The sequence below is a fragment of the Psittacula echo genome (genome assembly GCF_963264785.1).
Source record: "Psittacula echo genome assembly, chromosome: 3".
NCBI lineage: Eukaryota > Metazoa > Chordata > Aves > Psittaciformes > Psittacidae > Psittacula > Psittacula echo.
The window spans coordinates 34131893-34158030 of record NC_137736.1 but is presented as its reverse complement, the minus strand read 5'-3'; the positions used below and the strand labels follow the sequence as shown (position 1 = coordinate 34158030).

At 45.3% G+C, this 26138-nt stretch overlaps 1 protein-coding gene across 1 annotated transcript; it reads left to right on the top strand.

The window, feature by feature from the left end:
• Positions 1 to 1005: 1005 nt before the first annotated feature.
• RIPK4 (receptor interacting serine/threonine kinase 4) lies at positions 1006 to 22333 on the top strand (the record flags this gene model as incomplete). Its single annotated transcript, XM_080612955.1, has 8 exons — positions 1006 to 1187; positions 8282 to 8573; positions 16195 to 16343; positions 17145 to 17194; positions 18272 to 18430; positions 19314 to 19420; positions 19902 to 20154; positions 21156 to 22333. The coding sequence occupies 8 exons, from the start codon at positions 1006 to 1008 to the stop codon at positions 22331 to 22333; spliced, it is 2370 nt and encodes a 789-aa protein (XP_080469081.1).
• Positions 22334 to 26138: the final 3805 nt, after the last annotated feature.

Here is a 26138-nt window from a genome sequence, read left to right as displayed (position 1 = left end):
TCTATTGCCTAACCTGCCAGATTAAATGATCATAGGCTAACTGCCTAGAACAATCAGCTTGAGTCTGATATTCAGTATGATAAACAAACACAAGCTTTATTAGCCTTTAGACATGTGACAGGTGTGAAGGTCACATTGCAGATCGCAATAGCCTCCTTAGCATTGGGTTACACACCAAAGGTTGCAGCCTCCTTCCTTCCAACTGCAGCATCTGTCACAGAGTAAGACCCTTTATCCATTGCTCCGAGAAATGTGGTACCTGCAATTAGATTCACAAAAGGATTCAGGCACTGAAACCTGCCGCTGGGATCATCAAGGCTCCTAGTCCCAGGGGCAGCTGAAAACCAGACAGGCAGCAGCTCTCGGCAGCACGGTTTCCCTAAAAACTGTTGCTTTGGAGCGCGCCTGAGCAGCCTCCAGCCTTTGCCACGCAGACCAGGCTGGCCCAAGCATTGCATCCCCCGAGCGTGATGCATCATCCTCCTTTGACGAAGGGACGCAGACCCACTGGGGCTCCTAGAGAAGAGGAGAAAGGAACGCAGCTGCTGGTGCTTCCCTCCCCTTTATTTAATAGCTAATTGTCACACCTCAACAACTGTGCGCAGCGCTCCCCTCCTGCCCGAGGAGCTTTGCCCACGATCGCTGCACCCCACTGCCAGACCTCGCGGCTTCCGCCACACGGGACCGGGAGCTCACACAATGCCGGGGCGAGAAGAAGAGCCAAGGATCTGCCCTTTATAGGTGTCGGAGGAAGTCAGAAGCGCTGCCCGGGCCCTGGGGAGCCAAGGGAGGGCGCTACGGCAACAGCACCCGAGTACCGGCAAGCGGGGCCGGGCAACGCCACAGCCGCTCCCCGCTCCGCTCCCGGCAGGACGGGGGGGGGCGGGCCCGGCCCAGGAAGTGACGCCGCCCTGCACCCCCCCCCCCGGGCACACCTGACTCACCTGGGCGGGCGGCGGCGGCGGTGCCGGTCGGTCGGACTGTCGGCGGCCCGGGAGCAGCAGCATGGCGAGGGAGAACGTCTCCCCGTGGGCCATGGGACTGCTGAAAACCTTCGAGGAGAGCGAGTTCGGCAGCTGGGAGAAGATCGGCTCGGGGGGGTTCGGGCAGGTGTACAAGGTGCGGCACCTCCACTGGAAGACATGGCTCGCCATCAAGTGTTCGCCCAGCCTTCATGTGGATGAGAAGTAAGGGGCGATGGGGACAACGGGGAACTGGGGGGAAGAAGATCTCCAGGTATTGAGGAGCCCTTGGTCGCCCCGTGGCTCCCTGGATGTGCAAATGCAGCCAAAGGGCGACCAAGGGCTCCTTCTTCCACAACCCTCCCTTGTGTTTTTATCACACAAGGCACACAAATCATGCTTCCCAGGTAATCATGTTTCCCAGGCCAAACAAGATGGTCACGCTGCCTATGAGACACCTTCTTTTTGAGCACCGAGCCAGGCCGTATAGCCCAGAGTTATAGATCTTGGGAGCGGGCTTGGAAAAGGGACAAACTGACCCGACCCAGCCCTGGCAGCTGCAGCACGGCTCCCAGCTCTGTTTACCAACAGCAGCAATGGGGATGAAGGTCTGACTAAATGCAGGAAAGAGCTGCGCAATTAAGTATTCCCCAGGCAAACGTGGCCTTTGCCACACTTAAGCAAAGCCCGGACCAACACCTTTGGTTCTGTTGTACATAATGGGGCTGGCCTCGCGCAAAGAACAAGCGGCGTTGCTTAGCCACTTGCAGCAGTTTGGGGAGAGCCACAGCACGGCTGCAGTCTAGGGCTGGCCTGTTCCCTCGGAGCCATTTGGAAAGCATTTTGCCCTGCCCTGGTTGTGCATGTATTGGCTTGTGCTAAAGTGTTACGCTTGCTGCAGCTCCAAAGGTCACCAGAGGCAGTCCTCAATGGGAAGCGCAGGAGGAGTGAAACTGCTGGATGGGATCCGGGGGTTTCTCAAGCCTCCTGTATCTCACTCCAGTGAGCTCCCTACCTGGGGAAAAGCCAGCCCTTTACCTTGCATTTGCATTAGTTGTGACTGCTGTGTGATAGGTGACTGGTGGTTAGCAGCGGGGCAAGCAGCCGTCTCTGCGTGAGGGGTGTTGGACTGTGGACATGCTGTCTTTGAGGAGCAGGTGCTGAAGGGAGATGCGCTGGGAAATTCATTTTCCAGCTTCAGGGCCGGTGCTTCTCCTTGCATTTGCCCAGGATGAGCCCTCACTGTGTAGTCCAGTGTGGAACTGTATTGTATTGCAGGTAAAGATAGTGGGAACCCCATTCAGCTCAGCTGCTCTCCGTGACTAGCTGTGGCCCGTGGTGGAGGGCAGTCAGCTATACTGTGCTTGTGCAGTCTGTGTGTGATGGGGCCATACCAAGTGTAGATTGCCCTTCCTATGGGAAGAAGGCTGTCAGAAGCCCCTTTAGAAACATCATTCTGTTTTGAGGGGCAGCAGTGACTTACCAGCTGGTCAGCGTCTGTGCAGAGGGAGGCGAATTATGGCCAAATGCTATTCACGGAGCTTTTCCAGCTCCACCTTGATTTCTGGATCTTTTCCAACTCACGAGCTGATCCTGCAGTTCACTTTCTGAGATGTGGGTTGGTTCAGACACAAAAGCTTTCATTTGTTGCGGTTCCTGCAGGAGAAGGGAGGTGAATTGGCCTAAGGTTGAAAATGTTTATAAGCTCATCTTCTGCAGGATCAGTAGGGTAGTGGGACATCTTGCCCATCGTCTTGCTTTGCTGTAGGCATAGCTTATATAATGCAGAAAATGAGGCAAAATGTCCTTTTTTAGGGACAGAAGGTAAAGAGGGAGAGTTTAATATATGCACAGGGTAACTGCTGTCTGTGAATAAAATGGAAAGGCCTCAAAATAGTACTGTAGCTGACTAATTTTGCTGTTAAAATAAAAATACCTCTTAAAAATACCTCTTAAAAATAAGAGAGAGCATTTGTTATACTTTTCATTTGCAAAATACGTCTAGAAACTTAGTCTAATGTTAATTTTCAGTCTGAGCCAAAGGATGCTGTCACCTATTTTAATATGAACAGTGAATCTTGAGAGTTGCTACCAAATCTCTATATTAATATGTTTGATGTGTGATAGAGAACCAGTGGTTATGAGGCTTGCAGGTACTGGAGAGACCATACAAACATGCAGTGGAGTAAACAAGAATGCCTTGAGAACCTGGGAACTTCAGGGCCGTGGGGTCCCTGCAGCTCCTGATTAATTTTAACAAACCAATCCTTGAAACAGTAATTTATTTGTTTTACTGTAGAATTTCTGCTTTGGATGCTTAAGGGGAGCATTGATCAGAAGTTGGAGGGTCCCTGGCCTTTGAAACAGCTGCTTCTGCAAAATAAAGCAAAGCTAAATTTGTATCTGCTTTTCCTTCAGTTCTTAGGCTGTTCTACCTCTTTCAGCAGTTGGTAACACTGGCCCCTAAAGAGACTTCTCACCAGAAACCTTTTTAAGAAACTTGTGTCATTCAGATGGTGGGGTGGGGGGCACAGACAACATAAACCACAACCCCTTTAGTTCACAGGTTGAAACAAGCCTGTGTAATTAGACAGTTAATCCAGGAGATTAACTTGGCTAGCCATTTCTTGGAACCCTGTGAAGCAGGAGAGTTAGAAGAATTACCAGTGGTATCAGAAACATTAACTGAAAAATATGGAGGCTTTTTCTTAGTTATTTATTTGGTACCACATTAAAACCATGTTTGTAGCGTCTCGGCAGGGGTAATACTCTGTAGTCTCTCTTACTGTGTTTCTGCAGACAGTAAGCGATTTGGAGTAATTCACTTGGCAATTATCACACCATAGAGTGAAGTGGCCTCAAGCAGAAGAAAAACCGAATATACAGTCAGAAGTGTTTTTATCTTTAAGCCTGAGCCCTCTCAGGGGACTGAGCCAAATTCCATTCCTAAAACCTTATTTGCTGTCACTTTCCATCTCCCGAGATCACTTCCCACATGCGACTCAGGATGCTCTCAAGATTGGGAGCTTCAGTGTAAGCCTGGAGAAAAGAGTGTGTCACCCAAAAAGGTGGAGGAGCCTATTCTCCAGGATTTGCAGTGGGAAGCACAGAGTCCCTTCTCTTTACTCCTGTTGGCCAGAATGGAAGCGTGGTCTGGAGGAAACGGGTGGCGAGCCCAGAAAGAACAACCTTGGAAGCCTTTGTGGGTTTCTTACAGCTGAATGTAAACGTGCAGACTATAATGAGGATGAACCATGTAACAGTTCCCAGAGAGGACTCCTCACTGGAGGCATTAGCCGGTGGGGGTGATGACAGGGTGTGGAGGTGGAAAGGTCTGCCCTCTTGATTGGGAAAATAAAATGAGTAAAGCCCAACATGTCCCTCCCTCTGCAGGACCTGCATTTAGGAGTGCAGCAGAACCTAGAAATTTATGAAGTTTTTAAATGTCTTGCTGTTAGCAGCTGCTGCATTTATTTAGGTGGTGAAGGTGAATGAATGCCTGTTCTGGTGGTCTCTGGATGTGTAGGTAGAACTTAATACCCACCTCATGCTCCTTAAAGAGTAGGGATGAGCCTAGCTGTCTCTGTTAACCTGTAATACTCCTGTACCAGGGTTATGCAGCAGAGATCTGTGAACAGCGCTGAGATCTATGTTAACCTAAAAGAAGGAACTTTTTAACTTCTATACTTCTCCTCTCCCCTACATATTCTGCCCTGACCATGCGATGTTTTGTCTTCTCTTACTTTCTTCTCTGAGGATCAGCAGTGTGAAGGTCATTAAAGGTGTACCCTGCAGAGCAGAGGTCACTGTATGCTCTTAAACATCTGCCATGATGCAGAGAAAAAGAGCCCCTGTAAAAATTCAGAGAAGTTGTAATTTTGTGGATCCCATCTTCACCACCAGCATAGTTTGTAAAGAGGTAACCTGCATTCCCCACTGAAGAGCAGTTTGGGTGGGCTGACTGCTCTGCACCTGGAGGTGGTACATGCAAATGGCTTTCAGGTTTTCAGGGCTTTTTGAGTTTCTTTGGAGCAACTTGAACTGCTCTGTCTCAGACTTCATTAGGAAAACGTGTCGAGGTGGGGGGAATATAAAACTGCAAGGACTGCCTTGTGAGTTTAAAGTTGTATTTTTATGGCAGTGTTATCTTTAGGGCATAAAGATTGGATACACACAAATGCAGATACAGTCATAATTCCTGCTGTTCTTGTGGCAGGGTTTGTGGTAAGAGGGTTGGGCACTGGCGAATGAGGCAGTAGCAGGAATAAATCCCTTGTCTCTCCAAGAGAATCCAAAGAATGCAGCCCTATCCATTTGGGGTCTGACTTTGAGTGGAAGCAGACAGATGTTTCGGGGATGTCAGAGGTCCCCCGTTCATGTAAATAGTTCTGATTGCTCTGAGAACGGCTGACCTGTCATTGAGAACTTCACTGACAGGGATGCTGTTTGGCACTGATGCAGTACTAGATCTCTTATGTGTGTGCCTCTGTCTTCTAATACTATTATGGGGAAAGTGTATGCACCCCATGATTTACATGAATTTATCTGTCCTGTGTGCAAGTTTTTTTAATTCTTATTACCATAATGTTAGGATATAGTACTGGAGGGGGAGGAGAATGGAGCCAAGGTGGTTAGAGAAGATAATTCTGACTCTTTAATTGTGTGGGTATTAAATAAGAAACACTGTTATAACAGAGGCTAGTCCCATACCTCTTGTCTGAGAAACCTCATAAGGAGCTTTTGTTTTCCTCCACTTTGGAGGGAAGTGTTTCTTGGTGACAATGCAGAATAACGTCTAAGCACGAGAAGTAGCTGAGCAGCATAACCCTGCCCATCCCATACTTTGATCTGTTAAATGTGAACTTGAAGAATACCTACAGCATCCTTTGTTGCAGCATTAGCACTTGTGTATTGCATTGACAACGCCTAAGACTGTGCTGAGTGCCACTAGCACCTTGCTAAGGGAAAAGGGAAGGGAAAGACCTTTCATCCTTGCCGGATGGAGGAGATCTTGGTTTAACGAGCTGCTTGTGTTAATAGGATTAATGCAAGTGCACTCCAGCACTTGGCTAATGACCGAGTTGTATTTTGGCTGTTTCTTTTTGTCTTTTTTCCTTTTCTGTTTCCTAAAGGTGACAGGAGCCTGTATTAGAGAACTGCCATGTCCCCCTGGCTATACCAGCTTATTCGGTTTTAAATACTCTGGGTTTGGGGAGGATTGTTGTATGGGGGGTTTATTTAAACAGGCAAATTAGATAAAGGGCACTTGGCCGTTAATCAGTCATCTGCCCGCGTCTGATCCAAGCAGAAAGGGACGGTTTTTTGTTTTGTTTTGTTTTGTTTAAAGTGGAAATTCTCTCTTCATGGGCAAAATGCCCCATTTTAAGCAGCTGAGATCTGTGATTTTTGGGGATGCTCTCTCTCGCTGTTGTTAGCCCTGGAACCCCATCCCTGCGAGTCTAGTGGTTCTTGTGAGGCTTTAGCTGTTGCTGGGTTCTTGCCTTGCCTTGGAGGGCTCAGACAGGTATTTTACATCCCTGACTCCAGAGCTCAGCCCGCTGAAGCCTGGTGAATTATGCTGGCTATGCATGTGGCTTGGGGGCAAGGAGTTGGTTGTGTTATTCACAAGCGCTGCCTTCCAGTGTGCCAAAGAGCAAACTGGGTACTTGTCTACAAAGGCAATTATTTCACAAGAAAGTTGCTGTAGGGAGCAGCAGGAGCCAACATGGTGAATAGATGGAGATTTCCCTTATCTTTTTTTTTTATCTCCCTATGTGTACATCCCTCTTAAACCATTTTTCATCCAGCTCTTGCCTCTGAAATAGGTCTGCTGCTTCTTGTTAGGCTAGACTCACCCCTAGCATGAGATGTTAACTGAGCTGGGTTATTGCAGGCTGCTACAGCTGGTAAGGAGCAGCCATCAGGATGGGAACCATGTTGTCAACCTTGTGTGAGCAAACATCAGCTCTGTGCTTCCCAAGCAGGCGAAGCAGAGGGGAAGGGGATGGAGTTGTGGGAGTCTGCTAATGTGGAGTGTAAGGGCTAAATGAAGCTCCCAAAATCACTTCCATGTGAGAGCACTGAGAGTCTCTTGCAGGCTGTGTTTCAGCACAGGCCCTCTGGGTCATCCAGGCATCATGGAGCAGGGGGCGATGACACGCATCTGCTTATCAACTTTGTCCTAGTACTTCAGGTACTGTTCTCCATTAAATAATATACACACCTTGGGTACATTACAAGAGCTGTCGTGTAATAAGAGAGGGTCGGTTCAGGAAACATTACCTATCTGACCTCCCTGTGTCCTGTTCTGTGAATCAGTGAGTGGCAGCAACAGTGATGCAGCAGTACCCGTGGCCCAGAGCTGCTCTGGGTCTACCCATCATTGCTGCTAGTGTAGTAGACAGACTGAAGGTTCTTTCACACATCATGTGTGGCTCCCCTTTGTGAGCAGTCAGCCTGGTGAGATGACCCTTGTTTCCTCTTTCCAACTCAATGCTCAGTTGGTCCTTGCAGGCTGTTGCAGCCTGAAAGCCATGTGTGAGGTGCAGAAGGAGTGCATGGCAATTAAGGGGCTTGAGCTGGGAGGCTGCAGCTTGGACCGAGTAGCGCTTAGCTCTCTGTAAGGTCAGGCTAAAATGACACATAAGCAATCCAGGGTGCTCGTGACTTGTGCTGGTGCTGGGCCTGTTACATCACCGAAAAATGCTTGTCAGGAGTTTTTGGCATCCACTGGAGCTGGGCGAGCATAATATTGGAGCTGCCAAATCTAGGGTTTGAGGACAAGGAGGCTTTTGCTGTGTCCCCCTAGCTAGAGCAGGCAGTTTGCTCTCCTAAATGGTGGGTCCCAGGGATTCCCTTCCCAAGGCCTGGGTCTGCATGCTGGCAGCCTGCAGCTGAAGCAATGCTGTGTGTGCCCTCTCCTGATTAACGCAGTTTTATGACTCACAAAAACTTAATGGCTTTAGCCCAAGGAGTTACAGCAGTGGTAAATCTGGGCACTATGTGTATTGTCCTCATTCTTAACAGCACAGCATAAACATCAAAGTGGGGAGATGGGCTTTACGCTAGGGATGCTTGCGCTGTTGGAAGTGTACAACTTGCCTGTGGTTCAGCAGCTGTGAGCTGCCTACCATTAGAGGCATAAACCAAAGTTAGTAAATGTGGAAATATGCCTGGAGTACAGGCTGGTGAGATGTAGCGTGGTTCAGCCAAGTGATGGTCATGAACGTGGTTGTTCAGTTCCTTAATGTTTTGTGCACGTTTGGTGTGGGGGGAGAACCAGCTACTCCATCCTTCACCATCTGTTCCCTTCTACCCAGGGAGCGCATGGAGTTATTGGAAGAAGCGAGGAAGATGGAAATGGCAAAGTTTCGCTACATCCTTCCTGTTTACGGCATCTGTAAAGAGCCAGTTGGCTTGGTCATGGAATACATGGAAACGGGATCCCTGGAAAAGCTCCTTGCTTCCGAACCTCTGCCCTGGGAATTGCGCTTCCGCATCATCCATGAGACAGCTGTGGGGATGAACTTCCTGCACTGCATGTCCCCTCCGCTGCTCCACCTGGACCTCAAGCCTGCAAACATCCTGCTTGATGCCCACTACCATGTCAAGGTACGCACTGGGCGCTCTGTGCCAGGGACCCACCTTTGGATATTCTTGCATGGCTTCTGCCATTGAAAGTCCTGAGAGAAACCAGCAGCGTTCCTTTTTAGTTAGAGCCCACCAACGCAGCCCCTCCAGTCCCCAAACCTGTCTGCCTGATGTATGCACCATTTCAGTAGGTAAACAGAGGTAGAGTTGACCTTGTGAGAACTCTCCTGAGTGTACTAGCATAGTGAACTCTGGTTCTGAGGCCTAATGGGTCCTGCTATAAATTTCCTTGCGATTAGGGTATGAGACAGATGAGAACAGGGAGAGAAAATCTATATCATCTATGCCACTTCACAGCTGCCCATGGGGTAACCTTGTTCAGTGTAGGTCCTTCTGGCTTTGTACACTCCACTAAATACACAAATCTCATTTAAGCTGGAGTCTGGAGAAGCCTTCCCAGAGGCAACTCATTCTCTTCTTTCAATTGCTCAGAGCATCTACAGTAAAGAAGTATCTGTCCTGACTGTTTATGCATGCCAGAGATCACTTAAAGAAATTTTTGTGGCTGTATCAGCATGAAATCATTTTCGTTACCTGTTTCCAGCATAAGCTAGCAAACTTATTTGCCTTCTTTGTTGGAGGTTCTGTTTTGACAGCTGGTCTGAGGAGGTTGCTTTCTGATCCTTCCTTTTGGAGAGATAAGAGACTGGAATATATATATATCTTTTTCCTGATTTCCTCCCCCTTCTCCCCCCCCCCTCGCCCCGATTAGTGGCCAAACTTAGCCTTAGAACTGCATCATTAATCATGCTGGCTGGCTGATACAACTCCGTAGTCATAGTATGAGTAGTCACAGATTGACAGTGCCATCGTCCATCTGTTCCCTGTTTTCTTGTCCCCCTCAAAGTAGCAAAATGGCTTTGATCTTGCTGCACCATACTGAAAAACGAAGTTTTCTTAAATGAAAACATCTTTTCTAATGTCATGAGAAGGTTGCAGCCATAAGAGGTGTGTGCCTCTGATGAAATTGCACCTGTGATAAGTCTCAGCTTTTTTACTATGCCTTAGTGGTGTACTTAGAAGGATTTTCTTTGAGGTAGGAGGCATCTACAGGTGATCCATGGTATTATGACCAGAACATCAGGATCTGAACTGTTGGAAGTATATTCTCACACATTAGTGCTGGGGCACCTTTGCTAAGTATTTATTTACTTAAAGTTTGTGCTTGCTTGCATAACTTACTAAATTCCTAATTCTTGACTCATCCAAGCCAAGATGCTAAGGCTGTATTTTTCTCACTGTTTCAGGAAGTTGAAATGCTGTCTGGTATTCCTCCTGCTGTATAGCCTATATCTGGGTGGTGATATAATACAAGGGGGCAAGTGCAGGTACAAAAAAAATGTTTCTAGTGAGGTCACTGCTGACATCCCTGAACCGTTGCTACTTGCTCTGTATATCAAATACATGAAGGTCTTTGGACCTTCTCTCCATGAAGTTCAGACAAGAATAGTCTAATGCAGATTTTTTTCCAGCCAGCAGTATTTTACATTTGCAGGTACCTTGGAAACCCCTCCAAGCAGCAAAGCAGACATAGGAACCTGCGTGAAAATAAGAGATGTACATATTCTGTGAGGTGCCTTCACTTTAAAAATATGGCCCCAAACCTTCTTTTTGTGTGATGTGAAGCTTGTAATTAAATTTCGGACCCTGCAGCTTGATTTAATGTGCATTTTCTTGCTGGAAGGCTAATGGAGCTGATGATTGAAGTGTTTTTACTTTTTAAATGTTAGTGTTAATTTAGTAGGTGACTGTCCCTAATAGAACCCTAAGGTGAGTGAAGAGATGTTGTACACTGCAAAAGAAGAGTTTGGAGATAGGGAGGCCTTTATAAATTGTTTGCCCTTGAGCCAGGAAACAGTCAGTCTTCCAGTGGAGCACATTAGAAATGCTTCTGTGCTATATTGCTAGTTAACTGGAAACACACCCTTCTTCTTTTAACAAGCACAATGCTTACTGTAAAATCCCCAAGTGAGGATGATGACTAATGCAGTAGTGCTGTACAGAACTTATCATCAAGTGGGTGCTTCCATATCATAAAGTCGTCTCCTGTGTGTATTACATAAGTGTGTGCTGAATTTTGTTCTTGGGAGGATACTTAAGAGGATGAGATTAGCCTGAGCACTGATCAGGGACAGATACTAACTTTTTCAAAGGCATGTTGGAGGATTCTTTGGTGATTTTAAATATACGTATATAATATGTACAATGCAAGGGAAGCTTTTGCTGTTTTTTTGGAGGATGAATCCATGCATGCCTCCTCCCCTGTGAGTACTGGTAGAACTCACTCCTGACAGTTCCAACCTCAGCTGGGAGCTCTCTTCCTTGCCATGTCCTGCTCCATCTTGGTTGCCTTAAGCAGTGTGCTTTCCTTGGGAGGATTATTCCATACCCTGACAGGCTTTGCTAGCAGGGATCAGTCTGCTGCTTTTTTTTTTTTTTTTTAACTTAACATCAACCTGTTACTTCTGTTTGTACCAGCAAGGTCCTCCTTGCCCCTTTCTCCAGTGTTTCAGTATTTGTGGGCTAGCACCTAGTTTTTGCTTAACTGGACTACATTTTAAGAGCTTGTTCTTCAGCTCTCCTGCCCTCTGTATGCATTGTGGATGTCTCCCCTGAGCTCCCTGCGATGTGACAAGGGCTTGAAGGGAGCTGGAGCTGAGGAAGCAGTGCCACATTCCAGCATTACCCTCATGGGCTGTTAGTTTGCTCATTCCCTGCTCCAACGGGATCTCTCTTTGGGGCCCTCAGTAGGAAAATACACCACCACTACCCACCATGCAGCAGTCTCATACCCTAACTTGTTGCCAGCTGTCATGCCCCCATGCTCTCTCTATTGCTGCTTCCCAGGTTTCTTTATCTTCAGCGTCTTATGGTTAAGAGTGTTGCTTTTTGTTCAGGTATTTAAAATTAAATCAGCTTGCAACTTAAGACATTTGGGCAGAATTGTTATTTGTAAGTTCTTGTTTCTCCTACTATACAGCCTGTTCTTTGCATCTCCTCATCTTGTCATATATATGTGTGTGTGTATATATACATATATACAAACACACACACATGCACATGTCTGCATGTGTGGGTGCATGCACACACAGAGGCAAATCCCACCAGTTATTTTTAATATCCCAGATTTTAAGAACTGGGAGTGGGATGAGCTGGTCTCAGCTGTGCACTGCTTTAAGCTCACTGTAGTTGCTTTTATTTTGCCTAACTGCAGCACTCTATTTTAAACCAGTGTGAAGTTTGCTGCATGTTGTGCTGTGCTGTGCTGTGCTGATGGTCTTGCTTAACTTGGATAGGTTGCCTCTATGGTCTTTGCCTTTATTTGCTTCAGCTGCAGAAGGGGCTGCAAAGTTTCTGAGTGTGGAGTTAGAAGCAGCCTAATCAAATGGCAGATTCATTTTTCAGAAAGCTGCTTAATGTAGGTTGTTAACTGTAGGTCAGAGTAATACCCAGAGGCCAGGCTGGTGAGGAGAGGTTGTCTCTCCTTATTAGACTAGCTAAGGTAGTTAACACAGCCACTTTATCAGCTGTAATGCTCTCCTATTATTAGAAATGAGAAGAGGCTTTTTTGTTTTGTGTGTCCCTTCTCTCTCTTTCCCACCCCTCCTGATCAAGGTTTCTGTGTAGGGCTGTTGTTAACTGGCTCTTTAATCCCAACCAACAAAGCTGGTTTTCACCTTGATCAGTTCTTTAATTGATCTAATTGTAGTGGCACAGGGGAGGGAACAAGACCATTTGTGTTATGGCAGTGCAGATTTATGATAGGTTAAAACTGATGTTTGACCATGGCTTTGGCTCCTACTACTTCTGAAGAGAGCAGTACCAATGTCACACCTGAAACAAGTTTCGAGGAGTTAAGATCTCAGGGCGGGTTGGGAAAGGATGGAAATACAGTCTGTTTCAGGAAGACTTCTTTTAGTAGCTAACTGACATGTGTTCATAAACACTGAAGTAAAGACATCTGTTTGAAGTACAGATACTTGTTCTGTCTACACTCAGAATTAATACTTTTTCCCCATTTTTAGTAGTCCAGGTCTGTGACCCATGTAAGTTTCTTACAATTTCTGGCATTTCTTAAAGAACAAAACTGAAACAGCCGGCCTGCCTCACCTACCCCCAGAAAAACACACAAACCAGGTCAACTCGCTGCTAACACCCAAACCCTGTAGACAAATGTGGCAGCATTCTCAATATCCAAGTGTGCAGAGGCTTTGCACAGAGACAAATAGTGGATATGCCAGCAGTGATTAAAAATTAATCTGATGGCTTTATTACCTATTTGGTGGAGAAGACCTTTTGGTGAACTCTGTCCCCAAGTCCATTGCAGTGGGTTCTTTAGTCTTATTTGCAGCATCAGATGCTAAGTGCATGCTTCAGGGTGGCCTGTCAGAAGTCAGCAGTAAAAGCACTTTCAAGCACTGATTTTGTTCCTAGATTCCTACGGTGTCTGGGAATAGCTGACTTTAGTAACCATTATAGCTACATGAGCATATCTACTAGTTTAAAAAAAAAAAAAAAGTTTCAAAAAATAACTTGACAAACTCAAAGCACCTAAAATTTTGTGGGTTTTACGAACTAGAATGCAAAGGTCCACAAATGTCAGAAGCAGAGAACAGCCTGTGTTCACAGCATGCTCAACTGAAAACAAACACAACTAAAAAAGGAAAGAAAAAAAATAATCTTGAGATCTTGGAATCTCTCAGTAAAGTAAGAGTTGCTGGGAAGTGGGCAGGGAAGCACGTACAGCTCCCCTCCCCAGTCGCTGCTCACGTGTTTGTTCTCATGCAGACCTATAAAGAGCAGAGATCAAGCGAGCTGTCTGAACACGAACAATCCCACTGTCTGCGTGGGCATTGGCCAATGCTTTTTCTCTTCTTCTTACCTCTTCACCACGTCTTTTGCATGAAGCAGTCTGTCGCCTCCATGTCTCCTCTTAACCCTGCTGATACTAGGTATGCTTTTGAAGCATGATGGGATCCACCTGAAATAACTGATGTGAGGAGTGAGATTACAGGTCCTGTTGGATTGTGGAGCAGGGCAGATCCCAGGGTGGGCTGCAAAGGCTAGTAGGGAGGGGTGCTCCACTCTCACTATCTTCACCAGCAAGTGTGCCTCGTGTTGCAGAACTAGGTACCTGGCAAGCAATTTAAAGGCAAAATAGGTAAGTTAAAGGGCTGTGTCTTCCACCCACTGCACAGTTCCCACTGATGTTTAAAGAAATTGCATGACTAAATATGCCATGCAGTGTGGAAAATTCACCCTAAAGGGTCTAACAAAAGCCACAGAAACTGCCTGCAGAATCTCACTATTTTGTGGCTGGCTGGAAGAGAACAGTTCTTCAATTTCCAGTGCTTTCTGCAGAATTTTATATTGAAGCTCTGTTCTAAAGATGTATTTCCTAGTAATTGGTATAAAACCTAGTCCTTCACAGTAGGTAGGGGCAGATTCATAAGGTAAAGTTCTTGCTAGCATAGGGGAAGGGGGAGGTATACTATGTACCTTAGCTGTTTCTTGGTCTGTAGGCTGAGACTGTTTGATCCAGTGTGCTTAGCTGCGTGTCTTAGCCCCTAGCGTTAGATTCATGCAACATGGCATGCAGGAGTGTCGCTGTGCTGTCTGTATTTCATCTTTAGTTCTTAACTTACACAGTAGGAAACCTGGTGTTGTTCAGACAAAGAGGAAGGTATATTACTTTAATTATGCCATATGGATTTCTTGAGGTGTACACAAGTCTCTGCTTCATGTTAACCAAAGTATAGCAGTGCTCCCCCAAGTCGGATCTGTTTAGACTTGCAGCAGTTGGTTCATTTATTAAACCTGACACCACGGCCTTGTGTGATTGGGATTGTGCTTTTGTTCTCTAGTGGAGCACTAAGTGCCCCAAACTCATGCAGCACTTCCTGGGGCGATGAGTTCAGCTCTTCCCAGGGTGATCCAGCTTGCGAACCTGGGTTTCTTGACTACTTACTGCTTTCCTGGACTCCAGTGCTTGGCTTGTGGAGGAGGCCAGCAACCCTGCTCTGAGAGTGTAAACCTACAAGCATGAGAAACTATTCCTCCAGAGGGCTTTTCTTGTTTCCTTTTTTTTTTTCCCCCAGTGTTTTTCTTCTCAAGTAATTCCCACTTTACAGATTGGACAACAGGCTGGATATACCTGTGTGCGAGGGTACAGGACTCCTACAGCCCCTGAGAACGCCTCTGTTGAGCTCTCTGCCCCTGGGAGAAGTTCCTCCTGAACCCGTGTGGGTTGCTTTGTTTGTTTTATGGCAAAGGGAGATTCCTAGCGTTTGAAGACCAATGGCTGTGTGGCCTGCCTGTTCTCCAGGAGGCCAGACCTGGCAGCAGTTTTCTCCCTTTCCAGTAATGGATGCGTGTTACGACTGGCTTTGTGGTATCTTTAGACAGAAACTTCTGAAAGGGTAAAGTTGGAGCCTATTAAAAAAAAAACCAACAAACTTTTTTTTTAATTATGCTTGCTGTTTTGAGGATGAACTTTCTCAAAGGAGAAGCTGTGAAGATCAAAAGGGGAACGAATAAATGAAAAACCCGAGTACTTATTAGATAAAATAATGTGTAAGGCGGGGGGAGGGGAGAAATCTAATCTAACATGTACACAAAAATCAGTGGGATGAGTGGTTTAAGAAGACTTGACTTTTCTTGAAATTTCCACTTAGCATAATAGACATTTTTGTCCAGTGGGAAATAAGGAAGACAAAGGGAATTCTTCGCCTGTCTGTTTGCTTGATGATTGGTATGCTTTTGAGAGCAAATGAATGCATACTTGTTTGACACTTCAAATTAAAGTAGAGGTGTGTCCTTTTTATAAACTTGCTGTCACTTGTTTTGTTCATTTCAGCTGTGCTCACTGCACCAACTTGCCATATCTCCTGGTTGCCAGAAAGAAAAATGCCCTGTGTGGGTTTTTGGTGTGTGTGTTTTGGGGTTTTTAACACTTGGTGCCTCTGGTGTTGGACTAGTCCTTGTTGGCATGGTCAGTGTAACAGTGGAATCTGAAAGAGCAATTCTCTGGCACCCATTGGAGAGCTCATGGTTTGAAAACAGGTGCTCAGAACACTTACACATAGTGTGCAATGTGAGATTACATAGGGAAAGGGGTGGCAGCACCAATAATTACATTAAAGTACTTTGCACTAGCTAAATTTGACTAGTTTTAAATTACAATAAATTGTCTTGACTGTTTGTTGTGTTTGCTGTGTAACATGCTGCTGCTTGCAAAAAACTGCTTGCTGTTTAACCATAAAGAAAAGACTACCATAGCATAATGCTTCCAGAGATGTTCCAGAGTGCTCAAGGCCAGGTTGGACAGGGCTTTGAGCAACCTGGTGTAGTGGAAGGTGTCCCTGCCCATGGCAAGGGCTTGGAACTGGATGATCTTTAAGGTCCCTTCTAAACCAAACCATTCTGTGTTCTCTTGGCTTAGTGCTTCTGAATGGCAGCTCGCAATATTTTGTTAGGTGATCCTGTCACATCTGTCCCTCTTTACAGAAAATTGTTTGTTAATGCCTCTGAAGTCTGATGGTGGCATGCACTTCTCATCCCTTCTTCCTCCGTTTTTTTGCAGATTTCTGACTTTGGACTTGCAAAATGCAATGGCTTGTCCCATTCCCATGACATCAGCATGGATGGCTTGTGTGGCACAATCGCGTACCTTCCTCCAGAGCGCATCAAGGAGAAAAACAGGTGTTTTGACACCAAACATGATGTGTACAGGTCAGTTAACCGTGAAAACTCTTAAAGTAATGCTGTAAAATGAGACCTCTTTTTCTGGTTATAAAACCTAATTAAGCATGAAACCCCGAAAGGTAGTTTGAGCCTTACCTTGCAAAGGGTTACATTTGCTCTGCTTTTTGCAAAGTCTTAATAGGGTAGAGGCCTTTTAACAACCTGCAGCTGATTCTGGGTCTTGAGCATTATTCCAAGTAACATTTATTAGTAGCTGGCATGGGAGGCACTCTGCCCACCTTTAATTTCCCCATCAAAAGGTACATTCTGACCTACTTTTTGAGTCTGTGACAAAATTCTTAGTTATCTTCAGTGGATTTCATCACTCGGTCTTTGATTCTTCTTTCATCGTAATGCTACTAGGAAAAAGAAGTCATAGCTGTAGATTAAAAGATATGTCATATTCTAAATGGAATGCATTTCTTTAAAGTAGCTTTGCAGGGTAGAAGTATTAAGTAAAATCCACAGCAATGCTTTGCTGCTCTCTGATTTTGTCAGTTTTGATGTGGAGTAGTTGGTAAATGTTACCAAGAACAGCCTGGCAGCCTCCAGCAAGTCTCTTGTGTTTGCTGCCTCAGGTTCCTCCCTGCAAAAAAGTAGACTTTCAAATCATATTCTTGCCTGCATCTTGCGGTATGTGGTCATGAGATGGATTAGATGCAGAAGTGAAGGACAATGAAAAGACAACTTAGGAAAGTAAATGATACTTCTGTGAGTTTTTTGGCTTTTAGGAGAATTTTTTTTAAGCTTTTCTAGAAATAATTATTTTTAATTTATTTGGTTTTGTAGTTTTTCCATTGTGGTTTGGGGAGTTCTTACTCAGAAGAAGCCTTTTGCAGGTAAGTTTGATATATTGTGGGTGGTTGGAATTTTTTTCTTTTCTCCCACTGATGAGTACACTTCCTGCCCCACCAGCCCCAGATTATACGCATGTCCTTCAAATTCCTACAGTCTTGTGCGATAGACACTTCTAACCTCTCAAATTTTGATCACAAATGTAAGTCCTCCTTTGTCCTGCATTGTGAAAGCAGAACCCACATTGCTGCAGAGGCCCTCGTCTGCACCTTTCTGCTTCTGCTGGAGTTTGCTGTACGGATCCACATTAGTGTGTGGCCTCTGCAGACTTCTGACATGTTTGCAGCCAACGAGGAACAGCACAGGGCAAAGCCAGCTGGCAGGCACTGTGCTGTTTTCAGAAACAGCCTCTCTGCACCGAGGTTCTGTAGTTTATTTGTAGATTGCGGGTACAGATTTGTTCTTTAAAAAAAAAATAAAAAGCTGTCTGTGAGAGCGAGCCTTGTTCCACCCCACAGTAAATGCACTGATCAACAGGCAGCTATTTATTCTTTATGACTTTTCCTGTGTGCATGACTAGCCTACGTATAGCAAACATGTTTGAACGTGTTCCAGTCTACTATTAATTTTTTACCCAAGTGAGACGTCCCATTTAGCCCCGTGGTTGACTTTAGAGTCAGGAGCCACAGTACTGCGCTACTTGATTTGCGTTATTCTTCCCCTTTATGAAAAGTTCAGGTACCTGGTCTAAACAAAAGCTGTGGTTCGGTTTTCTTACAGCAGAAAGGGAAATCCGAAGAGGCAGCAGAGAACTGCTGCATTTTCTTTTTTTTTGGTTCAGTGTTGTTTTTTTTTTCTTTTTTATGGTGGAAAAAGAAGGATCATTCACTGACAATTGTGTTTAACTTATACACGGGAAGTAGGTGTTAACATATTGATGAATGTGTTGTGGGAGAATTAAGACCAACTTCTTGTTCCCTGTTGATAAAAGAAAGCAGTCTAAATCTAGAAAAAAATTATGAAGACAGAGTCTCAGCCTAATACACTGTTAATGCTGTTAGACAAAAGAGAAATCACACCTTTTGCTGGGAGATCTTACTTGGTGCGCTCTTGCTTTACAGAGGAAAACAACATTTTACATATTATGGTAAAAGTAGTTAAAGGCCACCGCCCAGAGCTACCTGCTGTTTCCAAATCCAGACCTCATTCATGTAATAACTTGATCAAACTGATGCAAAAATGTTGGCAAGATGATCCTGGTGAAAGGCCAACATTTAAAGGTAAGATTTCCTTGTAACTTGGCTGCCCATTTATTCTTCTATGAGTCATGTTATTACTCAGGGCTCTTAATCCTTGGGGTAAATGCTGTGAACCTCTGTGACAGAATAAATAGAGCACATTGTATGGTAGAGACAATGATACAGGCCACTTATTCGTTTGTGGAGGAAGGGATTATGTGGGGACAAGTCTGACCATGATGGGGTTATGTAAACTCAGGAGGAATAAGACCTATACTGAACCAGAAATTGTGTTCGTTTCTGTGTGTATCAGAGCATATGATAAACTGGAGCTAGTGTGGTCTTCACCATGCAAAGCATTCAAAGACCCTGGCTCTTGAAAGGTACCATTGTCTGCTGAGAAACTGAACTGTTTTCTTGTAACAAAACAATTTGTACCTTCATTTTTCTGCCAACAAAAGGCAACTCTAGTGAAAAGCTTGACCATGCCCAGAGCACCTGCTACGAATTCAGAGGCGCACAAGGATGTAGCAAGTGCTATCTCTAAGTTGTATTAAGTAGCATTAATGGGAGAGATTTGCTTCCTCTCTCCTCTTGCCCAAACAAGATACGGAGACTGAAGGGAGGATGCATTCCATCTTTTTAAATACATACTTCTACATCTGCTGGCAGTAGACTGGCTCCAATTTCAGTCCTGCAGTGTAGCCACCATGTAACATCAGTCTGGTCTGAATGTGAAGATGAGTTGTTCAGTCAGCCCCTTGCTTAGGTACACACTTGTACCTATTGATGAGCTGCTGGGTGGAATAGCCAAAACTGGAATTAGAGCTGTTAAGCTTTAATGATAAAGAAAGGCACCAGGGCATCTCAGGAAAGTTTCCTGTTTAAAAACAAACCAACCAAACTTCTCTTGCTTTCTTCAAAGAAATCACTTCAGAAACAGAGGCGCTTTGTGAAAAACCAGAAGATGAAACGAAAGAGATGATAACTCAGGACCTGGACACCAAGAATTCCCCAGAGCAGCAGCCTGAGGTATTTTTCTCTTTCTGCCTCTTGTTCAAGCACACTAGGTTTTGTTGCAAGCAGGTTCCTCTGTGACCTGTAACTTCCCAAGCAACCTTCTCTTTGCTGCTTTTGAGCACTTTCCTGCATGATAGAAGTGGTCCTTCTTGGTGAAGGACTGAAATGCAAACGTGACAGCAGGTGCATGGACCAGCTCGGGAAAACCTCAGCACTGGACTGAGGGAGAGCAGGAAAGTTAGGAAGTAAAGGCTGGAACTATGTGGGTATGATGCTGTAGACAAGAGACATGTGGCTCTAGTGGCTGTGTGAGTACTGATGAAAGCTACCCTCCTGCATCTGGGAATTTTCAATTACCTTACTCAGAGGTTTCATGTAATATGACAGTGCTTAAAGGCTGCCTGCAAACTAACAAACATGTTTCTTCCTATGGGGCCTCATGCTTAGTGTTCTTTACTGACCTTTCTAAAATGCTTGTTTGCTTGTCTTGAAGGGGATTTCTGCATTATCCAAGACAAAACAGGAGCCTGGTCTACCATTAGTTAAGGATTACAGTCTGTCAGAGTTGTTGTCCCAGCTGGATTCGGGGATTTCACAGACTATGGAAGGCCCTGAGGATCTCAGCCGCAGCTGTTCAGAGTCCAAACTCGCCTCCAGTGACAAGCGGCTTTCAGGAGTTTCATCTGTAGATTCAGCTTTTTCATCCAGAGGCTCCCTTTCCCTTTCCTTTGAAAGGGAGAGTTCAGGTAATGGTCAAGTTTTTCTTTGTAGTTGTTTGGACTGGGGCATGGGAGTCTTTGGATTGGAGAGTAGTTATAATAAAGAATAGCATTCTGGCAGTCACTGTTAGTTTTTCTAGTCACTGTTAGCTTTCTCTAGTCAGCACTGCAGATTTGTTTACTGGAGGTAGTTATTTAACAGAAAAAAAGAATGAGGTGGTTCCCAAACGTGATCTAATGACAAATAATAAATCTCACTTACTTTTGAAAAGAAGTGACCTGAGTTTCCATCAAAGCAATTAAGAATCAGTCACAAAAAGGTTGTTGGAAGGGAGGTCACCTAGTCCAGCGTCCCACTGGAAGTGGGACTAAAGCCAATGCCCCGTCAGGTCAGCTGAGTTTGTGGCTTTTTTCAGTTACATATATAAGCCCAAGTCTGAGCACTTTTTTGAGAAGACTCAAGCTGTGTTCTCAGCAGCCCCTATTAACATTGTAATAAAGACCCCCACTGATGCACACAGGCCCCTCCCTTCTCAGTCCAGTGCTGCAAAAGCCAGTTATCTATTTTCCAGTTAGGCAAACAATGATTAGTGCAGGGAGATCAACCACAGCATCCTTCGGTCTTCATTCCACAAGAAACAGAATAAAAGTAAGCGGGGCTCTAAATCTGACCTGAAATTGTTTTGGAACTGCTGTGGGAGGGGGCTTTCTTTGCAGTCAAGTCATTTCTGAAGCCACCAGATATGTTAGCTATAGGGAAATAAGATTTGATGGCTATCAGAATTGACGGTGTCTTTTTCATGGAGTGGTTTGGGTTGGAAGGCAACCCAAAGCTCATCTTTAAAGATCATCTAGTCCAACCTACCTGCAATAAGCAGGCACATCTTCAGCTAGATCAGGTTGCTCAGAGCCTTGTCAACCTGATCTTGAATGTTTCTGGGGATAGGGCGTCTACCGCCTCTGCGGGCAAACTGTTCAAGTGTCTCACCATCCTCATTGTAAAAAGTATCTTCCTTGTATCCATCCAGATATTGGTACTACAGACATCCAGAAGAGGAAGCTAACAGAGGCCATTTTATCTGGAGATACCAGCAAGCTAATGAAGATCCTCCAGCCTCAAGATGTTGATATTGTTTTAGATGGGAACTCCAGTCTTTTGCACTTGGCTGTTGAAGCTGGTCAAGAAGAATGTGTCAAATGGCTTCTCCTGTACAATGCTAATCCTAACCTTACTAACAAGAAGGGATCCACCCCTCTTCACATAGCCATTGAGAAGAAATTTAAAAGCATTGTGGAGCTGATTATGGCTAGGAAAATCAATGTTAATGCCAAAGATGAGGATCAGTGGACTGCTCTTCACTTTGCTGCCCAAAATGGGGATGATTTCAGCACCAAAATGCTGCTTGATAAGAATGCATCCTTAAATGAGGTAGATTTTGAAGGCAGAGCCCCCATCCATATAGCCTGTCAGTATGGCCAAGAGAATATTGTGCGGATCCTGCTGCGAAGAGGTGTTAACGTGAACATCAAAGGGAAGGATGACTGGGTGCCACTGCACTATGCTGCCTGGCAAGGTCATCTCCCCATTGTAAAGCTTCTGGCCAAACAGCGGGGTGCAAATGTGAATGTGCAGACTGTGGATGGAAGGACCTCACTACACTTAGCTGCTCAACGAGGACACTACCGTGTTGCTCGCCTTCTTATAGATCTGGAGTCGGATGTCAACATACAGAATGGGCTTTTGCAGACTGCTCTCCACATTGCTGCTGAAACCGGCCACACAAGCACATCGAGGCTGCTCCTTAAACATGGTGCAGACATTGAGGCAGCAACAGCGGAAGGATACACTGCACTGCACTTGGCATCTCGCAGTGGCCATTTAGCAACAACAAAGCTGCTAGTAGATGAAAGGGCCAGTGTTCTAGCCAGGGGCCCTTTAAATAGGACAGCATTACATCTTGCTGCAGAAAATGGGCACTCTGAAGTAGCAGAGGAACTTGTCAGTTCAGAAAATATCAATGTTTTTGACAGTGAAGGATTGACAGCTCTTCACCTGGCTGCACGAGGAGGGCACACAAAAACAGTTGAGCTTCTTCTGAAGCATGGGGCATACACTGACATGCAAAGACCCACATGTCAGACCCTTCTACAGCTTGTTCAGCAGAGCAGTAGTAGTTCAGTTACTGTGTTATTAAGTGAGACTTAAACAAAAGGGACAGAACTTGCTACCTTTCTACCTGGTGCAAGAAGGCTGCTGGAGCTTGATGCAAGGGCCTTCTCCAGTTGTGCACTGACCCACTCATCAGCATGTCAGCTGATGGACTGATGTGGAACCAGCAGAACCTACTTGTGCTTGAGTGTGCAAGTGATAGCACACATGGACTAAGACTGGATGTAAGGCTAAGAGCTGGAGTCTGCCATACTGTGGTCTGTATCAGTCATTCTGCGTGTGCCTGCCTGTCTGTATATTGACATTTCTCTCCCAAGGATGTTGTGAGAGAAGGATGCAACTTGTGGGTTTCCCCATGCTTTTTTATTTTTTTCATGCGCCAAACTGATTTAAGAGATAACATTCTGCTTTTTGATTTTCCTGAGGAAAAAAAAAAACAACCCAAAACCAGCATGAGATAGATTACTGGTTTATTGCAGTGATCTATATTTTGGGCTGAAAGCCTCCAGGATAAAATAAACACAACACAAATATGCTTGAAATTAATGCTAGAGATGAGGAAAGGGCTACTTAAGATACAGCTAACCGTGTTTGTTTGTGTCAGAAGGTACTCTGTTCAGTGGAGACATTGTAGATTTCCATGTACTCAAAACTGATCAGACAGACATACTAACATGGCAGGATTCCCAAAACACAGAAGCAGAAGTAAAAGCTTAACACTGGCATCTTCATATACAGTACCACCCTCTATGTATTTAAGATCAGTAAGCTGAACTAGGTGCTTAGTGGTTTGTCTGAAATGAAAAAGTCAAAAGCTAAAATTCATACCGGACTTGTAACTGGATGGTGTATTCTAACACCGTGATACCAATATGCATGTTTGGAGGGACTGATGACTAGACTGATATACTGTGTATATAGTATTTCTAGCTGTTGTATGCTTTTTTTCTACTGAAGAAAATAGATTGCATAGAGTGGGTATGTTTTAATACACCTTTTAATTTCACTCTTTTCAAAGTTCAAATGTGATCTGTTATTAATAAAAGAAAGACTCTGTTCCATAGCTGTCTGTATTTTGTAGTTGTTCAAAGCAACTGAAAATCCATTGACCAGCAGCAGCACATAACTAGTGTGTTCAATGATGCTGAATCTCAAACTGTTAACATGGAAGGCTGTCTTCAGTTTCAAGTTCCTTTATATGGGAGGTAAGGAGCTTGAATGACTTTGATGTGTTTTTACAGAATAAATCTACAGACTAAAGCCCTATTTAACCTGTGCTGTAGCTGTTCAGGAAGTCTGGTTTTCTTCCCCATCTTGAAGCCAAGTCAGCTGCTTCTGCATCTTTCCTGGTGACTGTTAGGCTACTGCCCCACTCCTTGGTGGTGTTTTCCCACCGTGTGTGCCACAGAACAAGCAGCAGTGTGGTGCTTTGCTCCTACCTCCCTGACAGGAAAGCTGCTCCTGCTCCAGGGCTTTATCGCGCATAGCTGGTGGCAGTGATAGGAATGATTTTAGGAGTCAAAGTGCTCCTCTGGGAATATAGCCCCCATGAAATACAATACTTTCTTAAAAACCCAAACCCAGCCTCCTGTCACTGGAGATGGTAGTGGCTGAGGGCAATAACCAAGAGAGGATGGGTGCTTGCTGCTGTTTGATGCTGTTCCTTGCTCCAAGTAGGCCCCCTCTGTGTGCAATTTCCCTAGTTCAATTTCTTGAGCTTGAAGAGAGTTCACTGCCTGCCTAATGAAACTATTAAAGAATAAATGGTGAAGCCATGCTCACACCAATATATGGAGCTTGGAAAGCAATGTGTCTCTTACTGGAGCATGGCAGTCACAGCAAGCTTCCTGAAGGTGCTGACAGTGAAACTTCTCGTTAAACAAACAAAGCTGCAATTTTCTTACTGCTTCCTTTCAACTTCTTTTGAGACCAATAAGGTTGTCATATTTCATTAAGCTGTACTTAATCAGTCACTCTTTATAGCAAATTCAACCACAGACCACTTAGTCTCTCAAGTCCTGTGCCAATATGATTAAACGCTTGGCCTAGCCTTGTATACACCATACCCTTCTATTTCAAAGTCCTCCCAACCGTGAGATCTGAGATGCTTTAATTCCAGTGGTATTTGCCTGAGCTGCAAAAGAGTTGTAAGACGAGGTAGCAAGTCTTGTGCCTCCTAATAAAGGTGGTGCGTGCCAGCTAGGCAAGGGGAAAGTACACTTTTAAAATGCTTTTAAAACAGCTTAAGCACTGCTTCGCCAGTACATTCCTTCAGTGCCTAATAATAATAGCACATTAGCTTCTAATTAAGCATGAGGCCACACTCATGAGTCTTTATTTTCCATGCCGTCTTTCACAATAACAGGCAGCAGCTGAGTTACATAGAAGGCAACACAGCTGGCACTGAGGGAAGAAAAAAACAACGAAGGAATTGCAATGACATGAGGGCAGTGTTGGAGTGGGTATTCGTTCCTGTGAACCAGCCTTCCTTGGGGCAGGAGGGGTGAATAGGGGTGCTAAATTAGGGCTAATGTAGCAATTACAAATTACTGTTTTGTAAAGGTCTCCTGCGGGTGACTTTCCTGGTCCTATGTTCACTCCCCTGACTGAGCTCAAGCCCTAACTGGGCAGCTGACCTAAAACTGACAGGCATTTCTTTGCCTCTTTAAAACAATGCTCAAAAAATACACAGACCAACCTAACGGCAGTATCAGGCTTTGTCACTACTTATCTACAAAAAATAACCAAACCACCACCACCAAAAAACCATCAAAAGAACAAAAACCCCACTCTACCAAAAGAGAAGAGAAATCTCCAGATCATGCCTTCCTGCACACTCAATATTGACTTCTTCTCTCTAGTTGAGTTGGCAGGTTGAACTCAGCTGCCCCAAGTCTGAAAGGAAACCTGTTTCCCACTCCACTTTCTGCCAGCTTCCCTCCCTCTGCTTCAGCTCCCACCCTAAAGGAAGCCAAGACAACAGCGTGAACCAGCTCCTAAGCCCCGGGCTCTACCCACTCACCACCAGCTCCAGCCCTCACGCAAACCCTTACAACGTGCACAAAACCCCACACGCATGGGAAGTGAGTCTGAGAGATGGTGTGAAGGCACTGGGGCCTCTTATGGAGCTGGGCCTCCAGGTCCCCCAGTGCTGCCTCAGTACCTGCTTGCAGCAGAAAGGGCTGCAAAATGAACTTAAGCACCTCTTGCTCACTACCAAAGTCAGGTAGAGGTTGCTTGCAGGGTTTCTGTGTACACCATGCTAACCTGCTTCCTTAGGGGTTTTGACCATGGCCCCAGTGGCTATTTCAGCCCAAGAAGTAACAACATAAGAAAAGCAATACAGTGAAATTGTGTTAGTGACCATAAGCTTCACCTTTTCATCTCTAGATGTGATTTTTCAACCTGGCTTCTGCCTGCATGCCTGCGGTAGCAGAGTCTGGGTTTCAGCCAGCACCCGCTGGTGCCAGCTCCCTGTGCAGTAGCCCCAGCAGCGGGGAAGGTGCCCCACACCATCCCCATTCCTTGCTCCTCTATCCCAGCCTCCGCCTCCGGGGAATAGCGCAGTCTCTGATGCATTACCTGTCTGCGCAACAGTTTGTTCCCAGCACCCAGTAGCTTTATTTACTTGCTACTTAGCGCGAGGTGCTGCAGTGCTGTGTTTCTACAGGCCTCGGGAGGACTCGACAAGCCTGCGGTTCAAACACGCTCAAACGGTGGTGGCGGCGAGGGGAGAGAATTGCTGGGTGATTGCAAAGAGGCCCGCAGGCAAACCTCAGCCCTTTCATTCCTGCCTCCTCTCTTGCACCACCTTGGCTCTGCACAACAGGGTTGCCAGAAA